Source organism: Gobio gobio (assembly GCF_949357685.1).
Source record: "Gobio gobio genome assembly, chromosome: 2".
Lineage (NCBI taxonomy): Eukaryota > Metazoa > Chordata > Actinopteri > Cypriniformes > Gobionidae > Gobio > Gobio gobio.
In genome coordinates this window covers 5,612,018-5,636,957 of record NC_137098.1, presented here as the reverse complement: position 1 = coordinate 5,636,957, position 24,940 = coordinate 5,612,018, and the positions used below count along the sequence as shown (strand labels likewise).

The 24,940-nt window shown below is 39.2% G+C and overlaps 1 protein-coding gene across 14 annotated transcripts in view; it reads right to left on the bottom strand.

The window, feature by feature from the left end:
* Nucleotides 1–24,940, bottom strand: part of neo1a (neogenin 1a) — a 254,030-nt gene that overhangs the window by 153,198 nt on the left and 75,892 nt on the right. For all 14 annotated transcript variants that reach the window (XM_079806547.1, XM_079806548.1, XM_079806553.1 and 11 more), the window contains exon 2: nt 9,018–9,335. In XM_079806547.1, coding sequence (XP_079662673.1) covers nt 9,018–9,335 — 318 coding nt within the window. The remainder of the gene's footprint in view (nt 1–9,017; nt 9,336–24,940) is intronic.

Here is a 24,940-nt window from a genome sequence, read left to right as displayed (position 1 = left end):
CCGTATTGTTCGGAATATAAGACGACCCTGATCATAAGACAACCCCCCCCCCCCCTCCCCCTTTTTTTCAAGATGTACCTTTTGGGAAAAGGCTTAATGAAAACCAAATCTTCTATTTTATAAAAGAAAATTGCTTTTATTTTTTATTTTTTTAAGTATGGTAAATACTGGTAAAATTGACCAAAAATGAAATTTAAAAAATGGCAGCGACTATTTGCACTAAATGAAGATAACATTTTCTTAGCTGTAGATGATATTTACACTAAGTGCAAATAGCTGTAGATGTTATTTACTAAGTGAAATAGCATACTATGTGAAAATAGTGATATATTCTATTTACACCATGTAAAAGTAGCAGTTCTTTGCAATATGTGTAAATAGTAATTACATGCAATTTATACTTTATTTTGACAGATACATAAGAGTTGTACATTAACAGGATGCAATAATAACAGAGTGTAAATTATTATATTTATTAAAGGTCCCATTCCGCATGATCCCATTGTTCAAACTTTAGTTAGTGTGTAATGTTGCTGTTAGAGCATAAATAATACCTGTAAAATTATAAAGCTCAAAGTTCAATGCCAAGCGAGATATTTTATTTAACAGAAGTTCCCTTTCAAAGCCTACAGCGAACGGCTGGCTTGGACTACATCCTGGTACTTCCTTCTATAATTACGTCAGTAGAGCAGTAGAACAGACTAACCTCCGCCCACAAAGAAACGCGAAAAAGGGGGCGCGGTCTTGTTGCTGTCCCACGTGGAGAAGCGGACGTGTCGCGTGGAGAAAAGGAACTGTTGCGTTGAGTGTGTTTATCGCCATGTCATCGAGACGCTGTTATTTTCATCCAGGAGTCAAATCACCTTTGTTTGGCTTTCCCAGGGACGCTGTAGAGATTATTGAACGCATACATCTCTCCGTTTAGAGGCGTGACCTTTCCAACATGCGCTAAGCTGCTGTCGAATCACAACACAGGAACTGCTGGCACGTGCGCTAAGCTGCGGTCGAATTACAACACGGTAAGCGCTGGCACAATCAGAACTCGTTACGTATTTCTGAAGGAGGGACTTCATAGAAAGAGGAAATCACCAGCCGTTTTTAGGACAGTGGAAACAGCGGTACACAGATAAGTACATTGTGTGAAAAATACTGTGTTTTTTTACACGCGAAACATGAACACATGTTATATTGCACACTGTAAACACAATCAAAGCTTCAAAAAAACACGAAGAACGGGACCTTTAAAATTATTAAATGGATGCCGCCTTAGCCCTCCCTACACCGACCCCTAACCCTACCCAATAAACGCTTTTATTATTATTAAACATTTCATTAGGCACTTTATTTCCACTTTTAGAACATTTTCTCATTTTTAATTGAAAGTAAATGCCTTTCCAAACTGATATGTGATGGGAAAAGGGAGAAGAGTGAGCTCTGCAAAAGGCGGATTCGAACCCGGGTCGATTGCGTCAAAACCATTACCCATATGCTTTACTGATTACACCACTGAAGATGTTGAAATATGGACGTTTTCAACTAATTTTCAGACGATATTCCAGTCATTGTTAGGCGGAGCTAGTGCGAATAGCACTTGCCAACAAGCACGCTATTTGCACTTGGTGTGAATAGACACTCCGTTAAAAAATACCTGTAGCCCATCTGAATTATATAACAATTAGGTTATCCATCTCTTCGTGAAAACCATGTCGACTACCAAACCTTCTTACTTTTTGTAATCACATACGGCGGAAGGCATGCAAACATGACAGACACACGGCTCTTACACGCTAAGCTTTGCTTTGACTGTTAGAAAGTCTTTTTGCGCTCGCAATCTTCTAACATTACACTCTGATGCACCGTATTTCGCATATTTGGCGCCGCCTACTGTGTATTATTGACATGCAAAAGTCTAGACTGAATATAAAAAAACTGTTTTTTCAGATGTATTTCTAAGACAAAAACATTGTTTCGGAACATTATGGTAAAAAGAGGGCAACACCATTCATAATATACACTTTCATTCTTCAATTGTGACCAACGTTTGTGTCATCATGCCGGGCTAAACATTTTCCGCCAGAGTTTCCAAGCTGAAACTGTTGCCAATTCCCTAAATAGGAGATTCAGACTATTCCAAACATAAGCATCAACAGAGCTTGTCCAAAACACTACAACCACTACAATTGTACCAGAACCAGCACAAAATGAAACATCTGAAATATGAATGTTTCCAGTGTCACTGGTGTTTGAAATTCATAGCGGTTTGAATTTCATTGCTGGGCGGAAGCCAGCAGGGCCGGCTGAGATCTGCGCAGAGGGCTGAAGTGTGAAATGAAACACTGATTGATTGAGAGAACAGCAGACAGCATGGAGAACGGCACAACCCCACTCGAGCAGAGGTCACAAGGAGAGTGGGATGGAGAAGGGTGAATGAGGGCTATGCAGGCGGGGTTAGGAAAGATCCTGGATTAGTGTCACATCCTGACCCCGGATCAGTTTGTATGGCACAAAGCATTCCCTGACTATGTGGAGAACCAGAACTCTGCAAACCGAGGGCTATATCTGAACTACTTCAGATACAGTTAATTATTTTAACAAAATAATAGATTTTACATAAAAGATGTTTATATACAGTCCACAAGATATAAATGACCCTGTTCAAAAGTTGACATACCCTTGATTCTTAATGCTGTGTGATGATCCACAATTCTGTGACGACTGTTCACGAGTCCCTTGATTGTCCTGAACAGTTAAAGGTCCTGTTCTTCGTGATCCCATTTTTCAAACTTTAGTTAGTGTGTAATGTTGCTGTTAGAGCATTTATAATACCTGTAAAATTATAAAGCTCAAAGTTCAATGCCAAGCGAGATATTTTATTTAACAAAAGTTCCCTTTCAAAGCCTACAGCGAACGGCTGGTTAGGACTACATCCTGGTATTTCCTGCTTTAATTACGTCAGTAGAGCAGTATGTCGACTAACCTCCGCCCACAAGAACACACGAAAAAGGGGGCGTGGTCTTGTTGCTCCCGCGTGGAGAAGAGGAAGTGTTGCGTTCGGTTGCGTTCGTATAGTTTGTTTGTCGCCATGTCGTCGAGACGCTGTTATTTTCATCCCAGAGTCAAGTCACCTTTGTTTGGCTTTCCCAGGGACGCTGTACTTAGAGATCATTGAGCGCATGCATCCCCGTTATGGTGAGAGGCGTGACCTTTCCGGTAACGTGCGCTCTGCGTGCCCTAAGCTGCTGTCGAATCACCACACGGGAACCGCTGGCACAATCAGAACTCGTTACGTGTTTCTGAAGGAGGGACTTCATAGAACAGGGAAATCTTTCAAGCCGTTTTGAGGACAGTGAAAACAGCGGTATACAGATAAGTAAATTGTGTGAAAAATACTGTGCTTTTTTACACGCGAAACATGAACACATGTTATATTGCACACTGTAAACACAATCAAAGCTTCAAAAAAACACGAAAAACGGGACCTTTAAAACTGCTCAATGTTCTTCAGAAAAATCCATCAGCTATTCATTCGCCAGTTTTCCAGGATCTTTTGCATATTTCAACCCTTTCCAGCAGTGACAGTGTGAAAAGATGGATCTCAAAATCATACAGAGGGTACAACTATTAAAAAAAGGTTGAATCATTCACTGATGCTCCTGAAGGAAACACAACACATTAAGAGCCGGGGGGTGAAAACTTTTGAACAGGATGAAGATGTCCATATTTTTCATTTTTTTTTCATTTAGTACTGCCCTTCAGAAGCAACAGAAGATATTTGCATGTTTCCCGGAAGACAAAATAAGTACAATCTACCTTGATCTTCAAATGCAAAAGTTTTCACCCCCCGGCTCTTAATGCATTGTGTTTCCTTCTGGAGCGTCTGTGAATGTTTGAGCCTTTTTATAATTTTTATAATAGTGCTTGAGTCTCTCAATCAACCTCAGTGTGAAAAGGAGGATCTCAAAATCATACAGTCACTGCTGGAAAGGGTTCAAATATGCAAAATATGCTGGAAAACTGAAGAATGCGCGGGACCTGGAGGATTTTTCTGAAGAACGTTGAGCTCAGGACAAACAAGAGACTCAAGAACAACCATCACAAAACACACACACACAGCCGTGGATCATCCAGGGAATGACAACTTTTGAGCTTGACTGTATATTCATGGGAAAACAGTTGTGTCACTGAGGCCATTTTATCACGACGTGGTTCTGGTGTGGTAGTTCTTGAACTGTGCATTTCCACCACTGACTGCTCAGAGTCAGAAAAAAATCCTGTTCGACTCCGGCCCTAAATGCTTGCTGGTCTGGAACCAGGAAACAGTGTCTTGTTGAGAAATAGGATCACCTGCACAAGAGAGAGCAATCATGTCTGTGCGGTTGTGAGATAAAAAAGAGAGTACCGGTAGTTAATGCATATCCAGTTTCAATCTCTCTCGAACAATGATATCAGGGAGAACCAGCATGATCACAAGCAAAGATGTCCGTTTTTAGCATGTTTCAGAGGGGTCATGTGCCGGCCAAGCAACTGGCATTGAAATGCTAATAGATAGCTTTCTCTAAGTACTACAGACCTCCTTGCCCTTATCAAGGACCAACAAGAAAGGTAATCCAGGAACATCTACCCACCAAAGGTGATTCAGCAACGGTTTGTCTCATTTTTAGAGACTGAAAGAAATGCAGAAAATGATTGCAGAGTTGGAGCATGCAAACAAGGTCTTTCATTTCAGGTGTTCTCCTTCGCAGCTTGCATGACTCTGCCTCCAGCCCGCCTTGAGGACTCGGGTTCAAAGCGTGGAGCGTGCTGTGAGGCGGCACGAGCTAGACAATTCCCATTACCCACGTCTTGCTCTCTACCCTGCCATCTCGAACCACCGCTCCACGAATACAAATAGCCACGGCTGCGGCTAATCCCATTCTGAATGAATGCGTACGTGATGGCCGCTGTCTGAGTGCCACAAAAAGGGCATTTGTTTGCATGTGTGGTTAAGCAGAAAAAGAAGAGGAAAGTGAAAGAAAACACGACGATGGAAGAACGGACACGGCTTTCTTCCATCCGTCATGTTGATTACTCTCGCATTTGTGTGAGTGCCTGTCGCACTGACGTCTCGCAGGTTGTGGCGGCAGCAGAGCTGTTCCCAGCGCAATGGCATTGTAATAGCCCACAGCAAAGATGCAACAATTAACCTTTTTATTACACGCCTGTCAGCCACAGCAGACGGGTCACTGTTTCAAAGAGAACGAAACGAGGCGACTTTCATTTGGCTTACCTGAAAACAGAACAAAACAACACAGACATTGTTTGTGCTAGTGATTGAAATGAATCTGCTTTTTTAGGGCAGGGGTTTTCAAACCTGTCCTGGAGCAGATGAGTTGAATCAGGTGTGTTAGATGTGGGAGACATACAAAATGTGCAGTGGGTGCGCCAGGTCACATTTAACCCTTATATGCATACCTCTGGTCTTTAGCGACCCGAGACATCATTCATTGTTTAAAGTTAGACATCAACCTTCTTAGTATTCCTCAATCAATCCATTTTAAACAATATAACAAGAAAAAAAATTGTATTATAATTGTATACCTGTTTTTCCACTAGTTTTTTGTCAAAATTGTATAGGGTCGCTAACGACCCGAGGTGTGTAAGATTGTACGCATTTTTTATCTGCACAATAATAAATAAATCTATAATGACGAAATGAGTGCAATTCACCTTTATTCCACATGGTGGCAATGTCTGATACACAATGATGAAGTGACGTTTCACTCATAGTCACCGCAGGCAGAAAACAAAACAATAATAAATATATAATCTGCAAAACTTTTATATATACAATCAAATATTAGTGTCACTGTCACTTGATGATGGATCTGGTGAAGGAAGCTGTCAGCGATGAAAATATTGATTCTGAAGACGTTGAAAATGAGTTTTAAGGATATGCGTGAGATCGCGAATATGAAGGAAATGCTGAATGTACTAGGAAATGAGCTCTGTGAGGACAGTGATGATGATGGTATAAAACATCTGCTCAAACTGAACCCGTCCAAGCTCCAAAAGGTAACAAAATATGTTTTATTTTATTCTTCTGTAATTGTTGCTCTAATATCAGGAGTTTTATATATTATCGCGACAGGTATAGATCTATCCATGTTAGATATAAATCCGGGTCGCTAAAGACTCGAAAATGTAAGAATGTTTGGCAAAACAGTCATGCATTTTAGGGTTAAAACCCCTGTTTTAGGGTACCAAAAAAAGCATTTTGTACAAACCAACCAAAAATGCATCCAATGCAAGCATCCAACAGTTTCTCCATAGACATCCATTGCCAGTGCATGCACGTATTGTGGAAGATGATGGTACTGCTGTCTGTGATTTATTGATGGTATTCCTCTCTTTGACTCCCAGACACCAAGGGTCAAGGGCCACACAGTTAGCAAACCAGCACACACAAATTTAATGGCCCAGTTTTTCTCTCTCAAGCTTGAAAGGCTTAATGGAACTCTGTTATTTGTTATTTAAATATCAACTTAGTCACAGATATTTCTCTTAAAATTCATCCAGTTAGAAAAAATAGAAACTCATCCTAATATAACATATGCTAAATAAATCTAGTTACAGATGTGCAATACGAGTTAGGTGCTTATTGAAAAATTTAATGATTCAATTTGTTCTAAGTTTAAACACAGTAAGCGTACAGAGTTATACAATGAATGTGGACAGCATAGCTCAGATTACTTTGTCTTGAATTAATTGGCCATTCACTACACTCTAAAAAATCTTGGGTTATTTTTTCTCCCCAAAATCCTGGGTTGAGCCTTTTGGGTTATTTTTGGGATAGTTTTTGTGTAACCCAGCTCCTGGGTCAGATGTAACAACCAAGTGTTTGGGTAGTTTTTGTGTAACCCAGCTCCTGGGTCAGACGTAACAACCCAGTGTTTGGGTAGTTGTTGTTACCCCGATCCTGAGTCAGACATGACAACCCAGTGTTTGGGTAGTTTTTGCGTTCCTCAGATCCTGGGTCAGACATAACAACCCAGTGTTTGAGTAGTTTTTGCGTTACCCTGATCCTGGGTCAGACATGACAACCCAGTGTTTGGGTAGTTTTTGTGTTACTCAGATCCTGGGTCAGACGTAACAACCCAGTGTTTGGGTAGTTTTTATGTAACCCAGCTCCAGGGTCAGACATAACCCAGTGTTTGGGTAGTTTTTGTGTTATCTAGATCCTGGGTCAGAAGTAACAACCCAGTGTTTGGGTAGTTTTTGTGTTACCCAGATCCTGGGTCAGAAGTAACAACCCAGTGTTTGGGTAGTTTTTGTGTTACCCAGATCCTGGGTCAGAAGTAACAACCCAGTGTTTGGGTAGTTTTTGTGTTATCGAGATCCTGGGTCAGACATAACCCAGTGTTTGGGTAGTTTATTTGTTACCGAGATCCTGGGTCAGACGTAACAACCCAGTGTTTGGGTAGTTTAAAAGTTACCCAGATCCTGGGTCAGACGTAACAACCCAGGGTTTGGGTAGTTTAAAAGTTACCCAGATCCTGGGTCAGACATAACAACCCAGTGTTTGGGTAGTTTAAAAGTTACCCAGATCCTGGGTCAGATGTAACAACCCAGTGTTTGGGTAGTTTATGTGTTACCCAGATCCTGAGTCAGAAGTATTAACCCAGTGCTTGGGTAGTTTATGTGTTGTTTATGTATGTGTGTAAACTTGAGTACGACAATTCTGTTCGACTTGCTGGTCTAGAACCAGGAAACTGTTTCTTGTAGAGAAATGTAAAATAGGATGCACAAGAGAGAACAATCATGTCCATGCGGTTGTGAGATAAAGAGAGATTTAAGATAGTATTATAGTAAAAAGTAACCAACTCATTATGCTGGGTTAAATAAACAAACCAATTTGCTGAGTTAAAATGGCCCAACATGTGCTCTGTCCTATATTTACCCAGCCCTTGAGTTGAAAATAACCCAATTTGGGTTGCAAAAATGCATTCATTCAACCAAAGCTAAAGTTAAGAAGCTATTCAGCTTAATGGTCCACTGGCCCCCCAACATAAAATATAAAAGTATATTACTCTATACATTACTGTTTAATCGCTTTGCAATGCAAGTATCATAAAGTATGTAAATATTGAAATACTGAACAATGCTCAATGTCTCTACCCATCAAAAGGATCCTTGTCCTCAAAAGGTTGAATACCCTTGCCTTAGAGTAGACGTATGCAAGATCACGATTGTCTCTTTAAGGAACACTCCCATTGCTCTCTAGGAGAAACATTTGCGATATTAAAGAAAGTTGTGATTTTCCATCTCTATGGAAAATCTCAAAAAACAGTCGTGGGATTTCTGTTGAAACACCCTTTAAGCAGTGCAGACTGTCAGTAAACCACACGCTTTGGGCCAATCTGTTGCACAGCTGAGAATACCTCACTAAAAAGCCCAATGAAAATCTCCTGCTCGCAACTCCATGTCAGCTTTTGAGAAATAATGAGCTTGTTCACTCAAAACAGACTTCCACGTGGGAAAGACTGCTTCAAATAAGCATTGGTCTCTGACTTTTCAGAGAACTCCTTCAGAGAGATTTCAGCGAGGTTACACAGTCAACTCTGCAAGACTGTAACGGATTGATGTTACTTAATTGCATTCCTTTTTCCCCCCTCCAACAGCAAATTGAATTTCAGGGTAAGACCCAACTCAAACACCTCATAATCCCTGCAGTTTGCCTCCTGCAAATGAAACAAGGTCACTTTCATTTCAACTCAAAGTGCTGCCAAACGTACCTGCTCTCAGACATTTACAACATTGGTGCTGCATCAGCAGACGCCCTGACTGACTTATTGAACTCCACCGCAGGCAATAACGCTGAAGGATGAAGACAGGACAGACTCTTTCGCTGTCATTCCGCCCTTGCGTTTATAACAACATTGTTCGAAACCAGTTGAGAAGCATTGCCCAACACAAGTCAATATATGGTGCATATATTCCGCAGTTTGTGAGAGTGCTGTGTATCAAACCACACGTCTTACCTGCTACATTGAGTTTAGCTGTACGGCTAACGATGGTGCCCAGGTTGTCTATAGTGGCCACGCACTGGTAAACCCCTTCATCGGGTTTATTGTGTTTCGAGTGCACCACTGAGCTGATGAGCAGAGAACCGTCGGCCAGGATCTGCCTGCGATCATCTGAGGCCAGGCTGAGGAAAGAGCCGTCTTTCTTCCATTCGATCTTGGCAGGAGACTCGCTGTGGACTGAGCAGTTGAGAAGCGCTGGCACTCCCCGAACCGCCAGCGTTTCTGACGGCTCTGTGGAGAACTGGAATGGGCTGAAGTTCCTCACCGCTGATCCTACGGAGGAAGAGGATAAAATCAGCACTGGAGTTCTCATCATCACACAATATGATGAACTGAAATGAGTTTGAACCTTGGATTTAGAGGTTAGGAATTTAATAACAGAAGGTATTTGCATCACTGCTTAATAAAATTACATTTGCGTGGATGAGCCGTAGCTTTTTATTCCAAATATTTAATATATTTCCACATTTGTTCATCTCAGTTTCTTTTACTCTTGCATTTGGGAGCTAAAGACATCCATTCAAATGTCAAAACTTTATTACTAGTGTCCAGAAAGGACGAGGTAAAGCGAGGATAGCAATGAGCGAATGCATTATAAATCATTTTAATTATAAACGTAAAATAACAACAGAGCCCTTGGACATCGAGAGACATTTGAATATCTTATGTTGCTCGCTCGAAAAGCAAATGGGGGTTGGAACTAAGCACAAACTAAGCACAATTTCTTTGCATTTGTCCTCATAAATTATTCAAATCTTGCCCCCGAGAGTCATCAGGACTTTGTGTGGATAAATAACTTAAATCATCTTTACTTCTTGGATGGGAAATGAATAATGAGCTTTTTAAGTTTTTTTTTTTAAATACTGCACCAAGTGATGAGTTGAATGTTAAATATAGCTGGAAGCAGTTGAGGCTGGTTTATGGCAAGTCTACAAAGAGCTGGCATGTCTTGGGCAAGCACAAGAACCAAAAGTCATCATTCTGCCATTTTAACTGGAGGGTTAATGTCTGGGATCAGTGCTAATGGGGGCGCCCTACATCCCCTCTTGAAGCCGTGTTGGAATCACATACTACCAGACTATGCACAGTATTTGATAAAGAAAAATTTACTTTATATTCTACAACTTGCGTTGGGAATGTGAATATGCACATCGATGTCAAGGCACTTTCAGGGAAGACACGCTATTCCAATAATCCTGCAAAATTATCAATTCCACTGGGGAAAGTAACACTCCAGAACTACGAACAAAAGTTGAGAGTTTTAAGAGTTACTACAGTTCGCTTTGAGTTATGCATCCATTGCCCAATGAGAACTTTAGAGAGGTGGGTCCAGCTGTACCATCCAAATCCACTTTGTTGCTTTCCAGCTTGATTTGAAACCAACCTCGGCTACTTGAATATTATAGGCAGATGTGTTGGAACTGAGGTCAGCTGGAAGGTAGTCCTCCAGGAACATGGTTGGCAGCCCTGATGTGGAGGCACTCTTGACGCATTACAAAATGTGTCATAACACAATTCTTCAACTACGTTGCATTGTCGGCATTGCCACAAGAGGGCCATTAGCATATGGTAAAGTCAAATTGCGGCTGGAAGTGAGCATCTCTATGCCCTACTCAAGCCCTTGAAGTGGAGGCTTTGGAAGGAGCAGGGAAATTTGGCTTTCGCACCGGAAAAACCTTTTCATACTAATAGTGGAAGTACCCGCTTTTTGCTGTGTTTTCACCGCAGGAACTAGGAATGATTTTAGTTTTAGGAACGCCTTGTTGGAGAACTTAATTAGCTCCTACTTCAGAGTAACCCAGCACAATAGGAACTACCAATGACGTAAGTGTGCGCTGATTGGCCCACACGCACTCGAAATACCAGAACCTGCAATAAAACACACACAGTGTATAGCCTAAATATTGACTCCAAGAACTAACTCTATAAACATGGAAAACAGTGATAGATGGACTTCTCAACCTTTACTCTAAGGAGAAAATTCAACGCGACTTCCAAGGGGACCAAGCGAAACATGATTATGTATTTCTGCTAAGCTAGCGACATTGGGCATCGACCACATGCAAACGCTAATCGAAATCGAATACTTCTCTACTATATAGTATGCGAAAAACAGTATGCCAACAGAGTAGTATGTCCGAATTCATAGTATTCAAAAAACAGTCAGCGAAAAGTACCCGGATGACCTACTACTTCCGGCTAGATTCTAAAGTGCGCACACAATGGACACTTTACTATCCCATGAGGTCACGGGAGACGATTTATGAATGGAGGTGAAGGGACGCAACTGACGCTGGTAGGTCACATGATCATGACAACATGGCGGATGTAGTACGTCCGGATTACATTCATACTACATTCATTCATACTATACAGAACGTACTTTTTTTAACGGTCGAGAAGTTTGTTAAAATTCAAATGTAGTACCTACTCACATAGTACGCGATTAATGCAGCCTAATACTTTTTCATATACTATCTAATAATGTATAAGACAGGACAATTACCATAGAGGAACATTTACTTCTCAGGAACCGCCCTGGTGGCTAGATCCTATAACTACCCGGTGCGAAAGCCCCTAATATGTGGCTATTTGGAAAACACTTGGCCATTGTATGAACCCTTAACTAACTACCTTGAGGGAGGGCACTTTGGGAAGGAGTTAAGTTGCTCACTTTCGTGCAAAGTACCCTTCCCGTAGTGCCTTTTAGGGCACAAAAATGCTGTTTGAAATTCGTCCTATGAAGATGAATTTAGCTGAACTGTTGAAGTTTTTAGCTTCCTACTTGAATAATAATAACATCTTGTTCAAAGGCACAGACATTTGGAAGTAACTATCGCCCACTTTAGTACTGGGGATTCTTAGGGCCTATTCTATGGCCCATTCACAAAATGAAGGCCTATTTCCTACAGCACACGGTCCTGTAATGGAGTTTGGGGGTGTTGGTCAGTTTCAGGGTCTGTGGGTAGTAATTGTGGTCAACCCTCTGCCCACTTAGAAAGGCCTCCTGGAACCAGGCACTTATGTCTATGTGCTGACTCGCATTTGGACTTCTATAGAAACGCCACGGAGAGCTTTACAACATCTGCTTTCGTTGGCTGAACTGTTCTCCTGCTATACTAGATAATTGCACTCTGGCAAATGTTAAGCTTTCCTCGAATAGTTTCCTTAAGACTGATGTGAGGCAACGGTGGTTCCAGCATAAACACATCTGGATTAGATTCATTCCTGTAAGATAGATGCACTTTCTGGTCACAAACACTCCGTAGTCCAGAGGTAACTGTTATATAGCTTTCAGCAAATAATTCATAGTGTTTAAAACAGACACCACCAATAAACTGTGGTGTCTACATGTCCACTAGTTTTGTCAGTTTATATTACCATCATAAAAACTTGAGTGAGATGTTTAATTTAAACATTTACATAATTTCAGGCACAATGTGTCCCACTGTTAATGATATCAGAACTGTAGAAGGTTTCTGGTGTGCACCAAGGGAAAGAAATCAAAGTGGCATCCAAAACTACCATGTTAAAGCCATAGTACTTTCTAATAAGAGCAGTAGGTGACCATTCAGTAAGGAAGGGAGATCTCACAGATGGAGAGGCCTGTACTCCACTGGTGAGACGGGGATTACACCCCATAACAGAGCATCAGAAGATCAGCATACTTAATCATTAGCATGTTAGCGGCTGTTTGGATCATGCACAGAGGAGGTGTGCAATACGGCTCCTCCAGCTACCACTTCACCATCAGCTGCAACTCATGACCATCTGCTGCTGCTCAGAAACTGCATCCCAGAGTCCCACAGTAGAGCTGAGACTGACACCACACTCATGTTCTTCACTTTGCAACAATTTTCATAGTACATTAACCTTTTAAAGCTCTGCTACACATCTATGAGCCATATCAGGGACAACTACTTCAAGAATTGTGCTGCTACCTCAGGCTATATGATTATACGAATACTTAGTGGTTAAACTGAATAAACCAGTCTAGTCTGGATTTGTAATTGTCGAATTTAAGGTTGAATATTAATAAATTGCCTGGGCTACTCAGTGGTTGATAGGTCTAGGGATGTACAATTATTCGTATTTTTTTTAATTACGACAATTCCAATTTTTCTTTCCCTTCAAGGTTATTAATCAGATATGATTTTCTTTCATCTGTACATAATGTTTTAATTTCACTAGAGTGCATTATTTCACTTAAAGTGACATATATCAGCCATGAATTAAATATCTGTATCGCTCAACAATGTCTATATTGGTGCATCTCTATGTATAGTTTATTGGATTGGATATTACAAGGAATTTGCACAAACATGCAAATATCAGTGGCACTTGTAATGAGTCTTATTCAGTTTGCAAATATTTATGCTCAAGATTTAAAAGTCAGCGCCGCATTTATCATTTAATGGCCTCAAAACACAGTGCAGCAAAGACCAATTACACAATCTCTTTAGAGTCACTTGAAATTCAGATTAGATACGAGGACTTTCCGGCTGCGAATCATTTTAAATACTAAGCAGGTCGGAAGAATATTGGATTTCCACAGGAATATTGTCATATTAATGATGAATAATGAAAAAAGGGACAGAACAACCTTGACCATCCCTGCTGGGATATTTCTAAAATGGTTACCCACTAACCACCTCAATGAGTTTGAACTTGTCAAGCCCAGTATATGGCACAATAAATAACATTTTAGCCTTGTGCTAAGAAGAAATATGCTAAATGGATTTAAATCCAAAGTTTGGATATGCCAGTTAATGCACATGCACAAAAGAATACCATTTATTGTCCGAAACACATAGTTGTACCATCACATGTTTTTGTTAGTGGCTAAATAGTGTGATCTTTGGGAGCATATTACAGACAGTCCCATCTATTCTACTTTTCACGGAGCAGACATGGACTTCAAAATGTGTTCTGCAGTCCACAGTGCAGGGAACCAAGAGAAAATGAGGTTGTCTGTTTGATAAGTATGAGCCGTTATCCCGGTGCCTGGTCCTGTGAAATCCATTTTATTCCACAGCCAAAGAGCACTTCAGATCTACAGCTCCAGTCAGAAGACATTTCTGAAGGCAGGCAGATATGGAAGAAAAAAAGGTTTGTCTTGTGCCTCATTCAAAGACTTTCGCCTCTATGAAGTGTCTGACTGTTGAGGACAGATGAGATATAGAAAGCTCTTCATAATCAGCAAGAATAACTGCAACTATAAATCATTTTTAATAGAGATCTCAGGTCAGGAATGCTAACATTAAAGATACAGTGCCCTCCACTAATATTGGCACCCTTGGTAAATATGAGCAAAGACAGCTGTCAAAATAAAGATGCATTGTTTATCCTTTTGATCTTTCATTCAAAAATAATTCTAACCTCTCATTGATATAATGAATTTAAAGTGGGGGGGAAACTCACATTATGAAATAAATGGCCACAATTATTGGCACCCAATTATTGCAACGTCCCTGTCCCAAGATAACAGCTCCGAGTTTGGAGATCAGAGACCATTCCACCATACAGAATCTCTCCAGATCCTTCAGATTCCCAGATCCATGTTGGTGCTTCTTCTCTTCAGTTCACCACTCATTTTCTATAGGGTTCAGGGAACTGGGACGGCCATGGCAGAAGCGTCATTTTGTTCTCAGTGACACATTTGTGTTGTCTGGCTATCACCAGACCAAGCTCAGTCTTTTAAGATTGAACATTAGTCTGGGGAGTCTGCTCTGTATTTTCTACTGCACAAGAGGCGTGATCAACGGGCATAGTTCAAATGACTCTGTACGTAATTGGATAGTCCTTCAACCAATCAGACCAGCGATCCGGTGCTTCTCTATCAGTCATTGTGTTAAACCAGCCAATAGCGCGCCAGGTGGATAAGCCGGTTTGTGATTGGTCCCTGTGAATTTGTAACAGAAGCAGGATAGAAATATGTACAGGTTTCCAGCCTGAGCCGCAAGGCGAAATCAAATCGCAGGAAAATCGGGCTGGGTTTACACAGTCTAACATTTGTGTGTTGATTTTGATGTTTGTTGTGGATCGTTGTCCTGATGGAAGATCCAACCACGGCCCATTATAAGATTTCTAGAAGATTTTTAACTGTTGGCATTTGCTAGAATCCGTCATACCATGTATCTGAACAAGATGGTCAGGACCTCCAGCAAAAAAATTGGCTCTGGGGCATGGGGTACTTTTTATCCCCGTTTGCACCAAAGCCATCTGGTGGGTTTGTTAACAAAAAGCTCTTTTTTAAATTTCCTCTGACCACAGAACCAGGTCTGGTCTGAAGTTCCAGCCGTGTATGAATATGCTGGATGATACGTCGCTTTGTTTTTGGTTGAGCGAGGAGGATTTATCTTGAAACCCTCCCAAACAACATGTGGTGATGCAGGTGCTGTTTGATAAAAATATTTCTAGGCTTTCTGACCCCAAGACTCAACTGATCTCTGCAATTCTCCATCTGTGATCCTTGGAGAGTCTTTATCCACTCAAACTCCTCGCCGTGCATTAGGATGATATAGACACACATCCTCTTACCGGCAAATTCGTAACATCTTTAGTTGGAGCTTCTCAATTATAAGGGGAATTTTCAATGCTTTATCTATTTTCTTACAGCCAAATATCTTTGGTTTTACTCATTGTGATGATGATTAAGGGAATTTGGCCTCATTTCCCCTCATATTTGTGACCCTGGAGAAATAAAACCAGTCCTGCGTCTCACGGGTATATTTGTGGCTACAGCCAACAATACATTGCATGGGTCAAAATTATCAATTTTTCTTTTAATGCCAAAAATCATTAGGATATTAAGATCACGTTCCATGAAGATATTTTGTAAATTTCCTACCGTAAATATATCAAACATGTATTATTAGTAGTAATATGCATTGCTAAGGACTTCATCTGGACAACTTTAAAGGAGATTTTGTCAATATTTAGACTTTTTTGCACCCTCAGATTCAAGAAATAGTTGCATCTCGGCCTTATATTGTCCTAGCAAACCTTATTTATTCAGCTTTTAGAAGAAGTGTAAATCTCAATGTCAACAATTTGACCCTTATGACTGGTTTTGAGGTCCAGGGTCACATTTATACTCCTGTGGAACAGGAAGTCATGGCTGGACAATGTTTCTAGACATCCTGGTGTGCTAAAAAAAAAACATAAATATGAATGGGAATATACTGCCAATATTTGTGGCTACCAAGCATTTATTTCATGCGAGTTTTACTTCAATGAAAGGTTAGAATTTTTTTGAATGAAAGACCAAAAGGATAACAAAGCAGATTCATTTTCACAGCCGCATTTGCTCATATTTACCAAGGGTGCCAATATTAGTGGAGGGGGGCACTGTATCTTATTAATATCCTTATGTTATTTTATGAGAAGTGTGCTCTTAGTTAGGGACATACAGTAGAGAAGTTCTTCCAAAACACACACCCCCTTTATCTGGTTTCTTCCCAACAGGAAGCCACATGGTCTCCACTGGCTCTCACACAAAGACTGAGCTGTGCCAATCAGGTCCTGTACAGTACACAACCTCCATTCTCCACAGAAAGCAGAAAGAGGTGATCTTTCCCTCCAGATCACCTCTTAATGAGGCTCGGGTCGTTTCCAGAAAGCATTATGGGAACTCCATATAATCAAAACAAAACCCCAGAATAAAAGAGCTCGCATTAAATTAATACAAAGCAGCCTTTGAGACTAAACTAAAACAGGTAATTGTATTACACCACACGGGAAGAAGAGTAATAAGTTAAAATATCGGTTTCATTATTAATCAACGGGATCACATCTGGAAATTACATTGGAGGACGCCTTTCGCCAGAATTTCTGTTTCTAGTTTGTCCACAATGGGGGAAATGCATTATTGAGTGGAAGGGGCTTCTGAGCTCTTTGACCTTCAACTGAATAAATATACTTGGAGCAAAAAGCGTTTGCACTCTGGAAAGCAGCCAGCCACATGCAGGTAGATATTATTTCCAACATATCAAGCAGCTTCCCAGACTCTCTCTCTCGGTTCTTTGTCATTCCCTTTCAGGCTCATTAGTCCGACTGCAATGGCTTTCCTTTCATGTCTGTCCACCTCCAGTTTGTCTGCTTCTCCGCAGGCTTGCCTTCATCTTCCAGCATCATCTCTTCCCATCTGTCACTGCAGAACGCAGAAGAGATCAGCTCTGAGAGTCAGAGAACGGACTCAAGGATGAGTAACTTTGGTTTGGACTTCCCTGTGGAGATCTCACATATTAAACCAGTCTAATAAACCGTTCTCTCCGTGTCTGCTTTATGATCACATGCTGAAAGCTGAATCTGAGGCTCATTCTCATATAACACTCAGGAAGATGAAACTGGTTTAGCACTGTTCCTTAAGGGCACCTCAGAATGAAATGCTGAAAAATTTACCATCTTAAGATATTCTTTGTCCTTTAGTGGCAAATCGAGGAATTTCATGAAACCAGTTCACCTAGATCACATTTCACCCCAAAAATCAATGGAAGAAAATTATAATTTAAGTCTATATTCAAAGACTTTCACAGATCAATTAATGCAAAAATATATTATTTATTTATTTATAATAATATATATATATATATATATATATATATATATATATATATTTTTTTTTTTTTAATTAAATAAAACATTTGTATTATTTAAAAAATATATTAAAAATAATACATGTATCATTTGGTCATATTTTTTGTATTGCTTTTGATTTATGCTGATTTAAAATAAATAAATAATGCTGATTTTGATATAAAAATAAATTGCAGTATTGTTTTTACTATCATTTATATAAAATGTATGCTATAAATAATATATATTATTTATTTAATTTTTAATTACTTTTTTAAATAATTTTTTTTTTTACATAGATGAAATATAATTTTAAAGATTGTTATTTCTGTATTATTTAGAATAAATATATACAAAATAATACATGTATATATCATGGTCACATTTCTTGTATTGCTTTTGATTAATGCTGATTTAAAATAAATAATGCTGATTTTGATAAAAAAAATATATATTGCAGTATTGTTTTACAAAAATTTATATAATATGTAATGCTATAATTAATTGATATTATTTATTTATTTATTTTAAATTATTTTTTTACATAAATTAAATAAAATTTTAAAGAATGTTATTTCTGTATTATTTAAAAATATATTAAAAATGATACATGTATATTTCGTGGTCACATTTCTTGTACTGCTTTTGATTTATGCTGATTCTGATTTAAAAAAATAATTTTATTACAGTATATAACATGCAACTCTATAAATAGTATATATTTATTTATTTTTAAAATACTTATAAAACATTTTTTTACATAAATAAAATTATTAAGATTGTTATTTCTGTATTATTTAAAAAAAATATAAAAAATAATACATTCATATGTTCACATTTCTTGTACTGCTTTTAAATTATGCTGATTTAAAATGAATAAATTATGCTGATTTTGATCATTTTTAATACTATAATTTATATAATATGTAATGCTATAAATAATATATATTGTTTATGTTTATTTATGTTTTAAAATAATTTAAATAAAATTGTAAAGATTGTTATTTTTTGTATTCTAATTTTGTATTTGAATGCAAATATATTAATAATAATACATGTATATATATATATTTCTGTAACTACTTTTAATTTATGTTGATTTAAAATAAATAAAATAAATAAATGATGCTGATTTTGATTAAAAAAATAATTGTATTACAGTATTGTTTTACTATAATTTATACAATATGTAACGCTATTAATAATATAATTAAATTATAAACTTGAATTATGTGCGGATGAATTACCGTAATGAGAATTTGGAAGAAAATGTATTCAATTGTCTAAAAATAGGCTTGATTTTCTCAATGTGAAATAAAATAAGAAAATATATTCTTTGTATTACACATCGAGTAAATTTCACCCAGTCATGCTCTCTGGTACAGAGTCGGCTTGTATCAAGTATCCTTTAGGGTTTATTGACCCATTTAAATGAGTCATGTTTTATTGTTTGGCTGTAGAGGTCTATTTAAAAACTGAGCTCTTCTCAAATCTTAGAAAGGATAGACTACACTGATAATAGTGGGGTGGGAAGATGAGCCATTTTTAAAGGTCACTGTCAGCGCAGAATAAAGGAACGCCCAGAGAACGCGCTCTCATGTATTGTCTTCAGCACTCACACACTTCCTCTTTTTGTGTTCCACAGATGCCCACTTCATCCACTAGGAACAAAGGCTGCTCTCCCACTCAGGACCCCTGGCCAACGACAGCCACAGTCTGGATGCTCTGATAGTGGCTTTGCCCTCTCTACAAGGGTCCAAGGTGTAACGGCTGAACAAAATGATTGGTAGGCCTCCGTGCCGGCTTTATTAGTTTGGCACACGCTCAGCTGGCAGAACAGAGGCGAAAGGATACAATTTTCGCAACTCAAAACACCTCGAGCTACCCTTCTTCCTCCTGCCAGGGAGCGTTCCCAAGCCCATCCTGAGCACAAGCGTAAGCCAATTCGGTCCCTCCGCTACCGTATTTAGCAGAATTAGGAGATATTTAGCCAAATTAATTTTGACTCTGATAGACCCGCGAAACAAAAAGAAAACACCTTTCTTTTGCTGCTGTGGTTTCCAACACAAATGTGGGTCAAGTATAGACAAACCAAGCCGTTGGGTTAACTTAAAAAAAACCAAAAAAAAACCATCTTAAACCCAATGGTTGGGTTTGTCCATATTTCACCCAAATTATTTTTTATTTTAAGTATTATTAAACAATTCCTTTATACAGCGATCAGCCATAACACTGTGTTGGTCCCTCTTTTAGCTGCCCTGACCCGGCATGGACTCCACTAGACCCCTGAAGGTGTGCTGTGGTATCTGGCACCAAGATGTTAGCAGCAGATCCTTTAAGTCCTGGAAGTTGTGAGGTGGGGCCTCCATGGATCGGACTTGTTTGTTCAGCACATCCCACAGATGCTCGATTGGATTGAGATCTGGGGAATTCGGAGGCCAAGTCAACGCCTCAAACTTGTGCTCCTCAAACTCATTCCTGAAGCATTTGTGCTTTGTGGCGGCGCATTATCTGCTGAAAGAGCCACAGACACCAGGGAATACCGTTTCCATGAAAGAGTGTACATGGGCTCAACAATGCTTAGGTAGGTGCATTTGTTCACACAAATATGAAAATTCTGTCATTTTTTACCCACTCGAAAGTGAATCCCTTGTGATTGTCCCTCAGGTGGAACACAAAATAAGCAATTCATCTATTCTAAAGACTTGGAATACAGCACATAGACAACTATTTTAAAAAAATTAAAGTCCACTTTTATTGTACGGAAATGCACAGCTTGGGCATTCAGCAAAATATTTGCTTTTGTGTTCCTGGGATGATAAAGTCCTACGGGTTTGGACCAAGTAAATGATGACATTATTATGAACTATCATGATGGTTTTGCATTCATGTGATATTTAAGCTCTAGAAGAAAAAAAAGCCTTTTCCATTTGGAAATTTTAGTATTACAAGTTTTTGTAAATAAGTATATAATGCAAGCTATATTAGATTTGACATCCAAATAATATCAATAGCATGTATATATATATATATATATATATATATATATATATATATATATATATATATATATATATATATATATATATATATATATATATATATATATATATATATATATATATATAATGTACATATCGCAATATGCATATCGCAAGCCTACGCAATATCTAAATGATTTTAATAGGCTACTTCAACATTGTGAAAAGTGTATGTTTTAGGTTGATGCATATATCAGAGAATAGACTGAGCACATGACTGTTACTTATGTGACTTTCTTGACGTTAAAAAGAGTTATTAAAAGCAATAACTTGCGAAAAACAAATCCTTGCAGTCTCGCGCTGTCTGACACACACACCGAACAAGCCGTTCTTTTTTTGTGTCTTGTTACACGCTCGAACTGTCAAATACACACACAGTTATGTCAAAATGTCTGTCTTGATGAGTATTCATGTAAACACAGTCGGTTATGCTTTAAGTGAAAGATATCAGCTGTGGAAAGAAATAGATTTTACACACTTAAAGCAAAATATTGTATCGCATATCGAATAGCGCATTATTTAACAAGGATATCGCATATCGCATTTTTCATCAATATCGCACAGCCCTAATTATATATATATAAGGGCTGTGCGATATTGATGAAAAATGCGAAAAACTATATATATATATAGTGCAAAAATAGTGCTCTTCGTGCGAAATGCACAAGAGACTCAATTTAGGCCCTGTCCCAAATTGCAACCTCAGCTCATGTGTTTCCCCTCCGAGTCTACACTTTGCCACTTGGGCAATTGGGTAATAGTCCACAGTGGAGTTAGCACTGGTGAAGCATAAATCATAAAATGACAATTGGGAAACCCTACGGTCCTGTGGACTTAGGGATGTGCCACAAAACAAAATATCGGAAGGCTCAGGTAGGATTCTTTGCTCGCTGTCATCAGTTTAGCTTTTATCCTTGTTCGCTGAACTGAACAGCCAATCAGAGCGACATACTGAAATGGGCCTAGCCCGACAGACGCTCACAAACGGCCTAATGGATCTGAAAGGACAGACACATGCAGATGGAAACCCCACAAAGGTACAGCTCAACGGGGGAAGGGCAGGGAAGTCCATGTGCAGCAGAAAAGCCTTCCAGCAGCAAATGAATGAAAATAAGATGATACGAATCTGATATTGGGAGTCGGCGAGCTGTCTCTAACAGATAGCGAATCCCCGGAGCACACAGGTAATTTCCCGGCTGCAGAAATGCCTCGCCGAATGCCGCACCTCTCACCTCAGTTGGACATAGTAATTAACCACGCTGATTGGAACTCGATCTCCCTCAATCACCAAAGCCGGCCAGCTCGCTCGTGAATCACAAGGACACAGTCGAACAGGACTGAAAAAAACACTCACAAAACCTTCATCTTTTATTCTCCGCCAGGTGCGGAAGCAAATGAGATGAAACAGACTGTCACAAGAGACACAACTACGCAGCGTTGGCTTGAACACTGTCAAAAAAACAAGAAAAATCTGATGCACGCATTGCACCTAATATGAATTCTCACTTTTTGGGACGTCAAGCGAATGTGTACTGAGGCTTGTGTGCAACTGTATCAGTTTAAATGCATTGTGTTAACTACATTAAGTGTGTGTTCACCGTAGATATCCATAATAAAGGCTAGATGTCTTACGGCGGAGTCTCTAACGTCATCACCGGCGGCCATCTTGTGGCGAGTGATCTGCATGAACACAAATACTCTTATCTCACTTAAATCTTGCCGGATTTACAAATGGTTTGGTTTCTTACAAACGTTATTATAATTATGGCTATAATTATGGATGCTTGAACAAATTATGAATCATTTTTCATAAGTATGCAGTGTCATAACTACATCTCTGACGTTTATAACAAACCAAACAGTTTGAAAATTGGTCGAAAATTGAGCAAGTTATGGTTATTTAAAAAGTACATACACCATTAAAACACAATGTTAGGAGTGAGCGAGCTGTGACAAGATGGCCGTCGACCTCCATTGGCCAGCAGCGCGGACGAGACATCTAGCCTTTATTATGGATATCTATGGTGTTCACACTTGTAGTTCGGTTCGCTTGGCTCGCACCAAAAAGGAAACATTTAGTGTGTGTTCACACTTGGTTTGATTAAACCCTGGTGTGATTGCTCTGTTAGTGAGGTTCATTTGAACCCTGGAGCAAGATGGTTCGTTTTTTTGGTGAAAAAAAGATGGTTGGTTTTTTTGGTTTGTTTGAAAGCAGAGTGAGACCCATCTTTTCAGCGCTCTCCGGTCCTCTTTTTTGGGGTTCGGATGGCAGAGTTCACATTTAAGCCCTGTTTACTCTGGTATTAAGTAGGGCTGGGCGATAAATCGATTTTATCGATTAACTCGAATGTGTAGTTTACGTCAACTTGTTTGAATGAAAATCAGTTCTCTTTAGCATCCGCCAATGCTCCCCTCTGGGCTCTCAAAATGGCTTTTGTAAAACTAAAAGTGTAAAGGGGAATTGTGGAACAAATGGTCAAATGTTTTTTTTTTAATGTGTAGACCACGTGACAAACAAGCACTTTTATTTTAAAAAGACATGAAATTACCACTATAAACAGGAGATGGCGGCAGAGGAGCAATTATTGACTTATTAGCCATTTCCACTCCCTAATATATGGACAAAAGTAGGAAGACACTACGTCTCATGAAAAACAAAACTTTTCTTCAAATTGTGACTAAATTACCTAGAAACCACGCAAGAGCTCTCTAGTCACTGAAGCTGTCGGTCAGTTCAGTGCGAGACTATAGAAGAACAATGGTAAGCTATATTTAATAAGAGAGGAATATTAAAAATGTCCCTATATTTTTTTGCACATTACTGTTGTTAAGAAAAATGAATTTTATCTGCATATCAATTCATAAACCTGGATGGATTTTAAGTAGGAGGGACTTTTTTGTGAAAAAAATCTTCACCCAGCCCTAGTATTAAGATGCGTTTTGGTCGATCGGATCACAAGTGGATGACACTAAATACAGGTGTAAACGGGTTTAAAGCGGTTTGAGCTTGTCCACTCTTGACCACTTCCAGAGGTAGTGGAAAACACATTGGACCGGATTGCTTTCATACTGTAGACGCTCATGTGGTCGAATGTGTTCAAACAGCCACAAAAGACTGTCTTCTCTCCGCCTACTGACCTAATGCGTGAACATTATGGGATGTGCGCTAGCCAGACGGGATTTAAACTTTGTCGGCTGGAGACCCAAGTTTGTTTTGAAGACAGAAAACGTAACAATCACAATGTTCTCTCTCCATTCCTGATGTCTAACACACACTCACAGCGTTCGGCTGGTCTTGTGTCTGTCAGAGCAGAAACTAAAGCTGATGCTCTGTGTGTGTTTTCCCGTCGTCTCCGGTTGTGTTCATATGTAAATTGCGTGAGCTTATAACATCCATTAGATGGAAAGATCTGAAAAAGCCCATATATTAACCCGCCCATAGACCCTCCCCTCGACAAAATCAGGACAGAAGTGGTTGAAAGTGGACAAAAGAGACGGATTAAAACACCAGGTGTAAACGGGAATGTGTCTCCCTCATCTACTCGTGATCCGATCGACCAAAACGCATCTTAAAACCAGGAGTAAACAGGGCCTTATTCAAATGAACCGCATAGACAGAGCAATCGCACCAGGGTTCGTTTTAATCTAACAAAATGTGAACACACCCTAAGAGTGAACCAGATGAATTTACAGCAATATGACACACCAGGATAGACAAATTCTATCAATAAATAATGCCACTGCTTGAGGCAGGACCTCCAGACACTGAGGGGGGTTTGTAGGGAGTGCAGTGACCTAATGATGGGCTGTCCACTCAATCCTCACTATAGGGATCATGCCGAAAGCACACTTCCCTTGTCTACAGACAGATTCTCATCATCAGGATCAGTGTTGGGGAAAGTTACTTTGAAAAGTAATGCATTACAATATTGCGTTACTCCCTTAAAAAGTAACTAATTGAGTTACTTAGTTACTTTTTAAGAAAAGTAATGCGTTACGTTACTTTTGCGTTACTTTTTCTCACCTGGGCTGGGCTTGCTTTTTAGTTTTGTTTTTTAATAGCAAAAAAAGTCCTTTTTTGTGCTAATGTAAAGACCTCTTCATACCAAAATTGAAATAATAGGCCTCAGGCTGAGGTAGAAATGTGCTGCCATTCTGGATAATGGAAGAATAGGACGCAGGAGAAAAACGTTTTGCCAATAAAAACAAAAAATCTAGTAATTTCTGCTCATGGCTTAACTGAATCATCAAAGGTCAGCA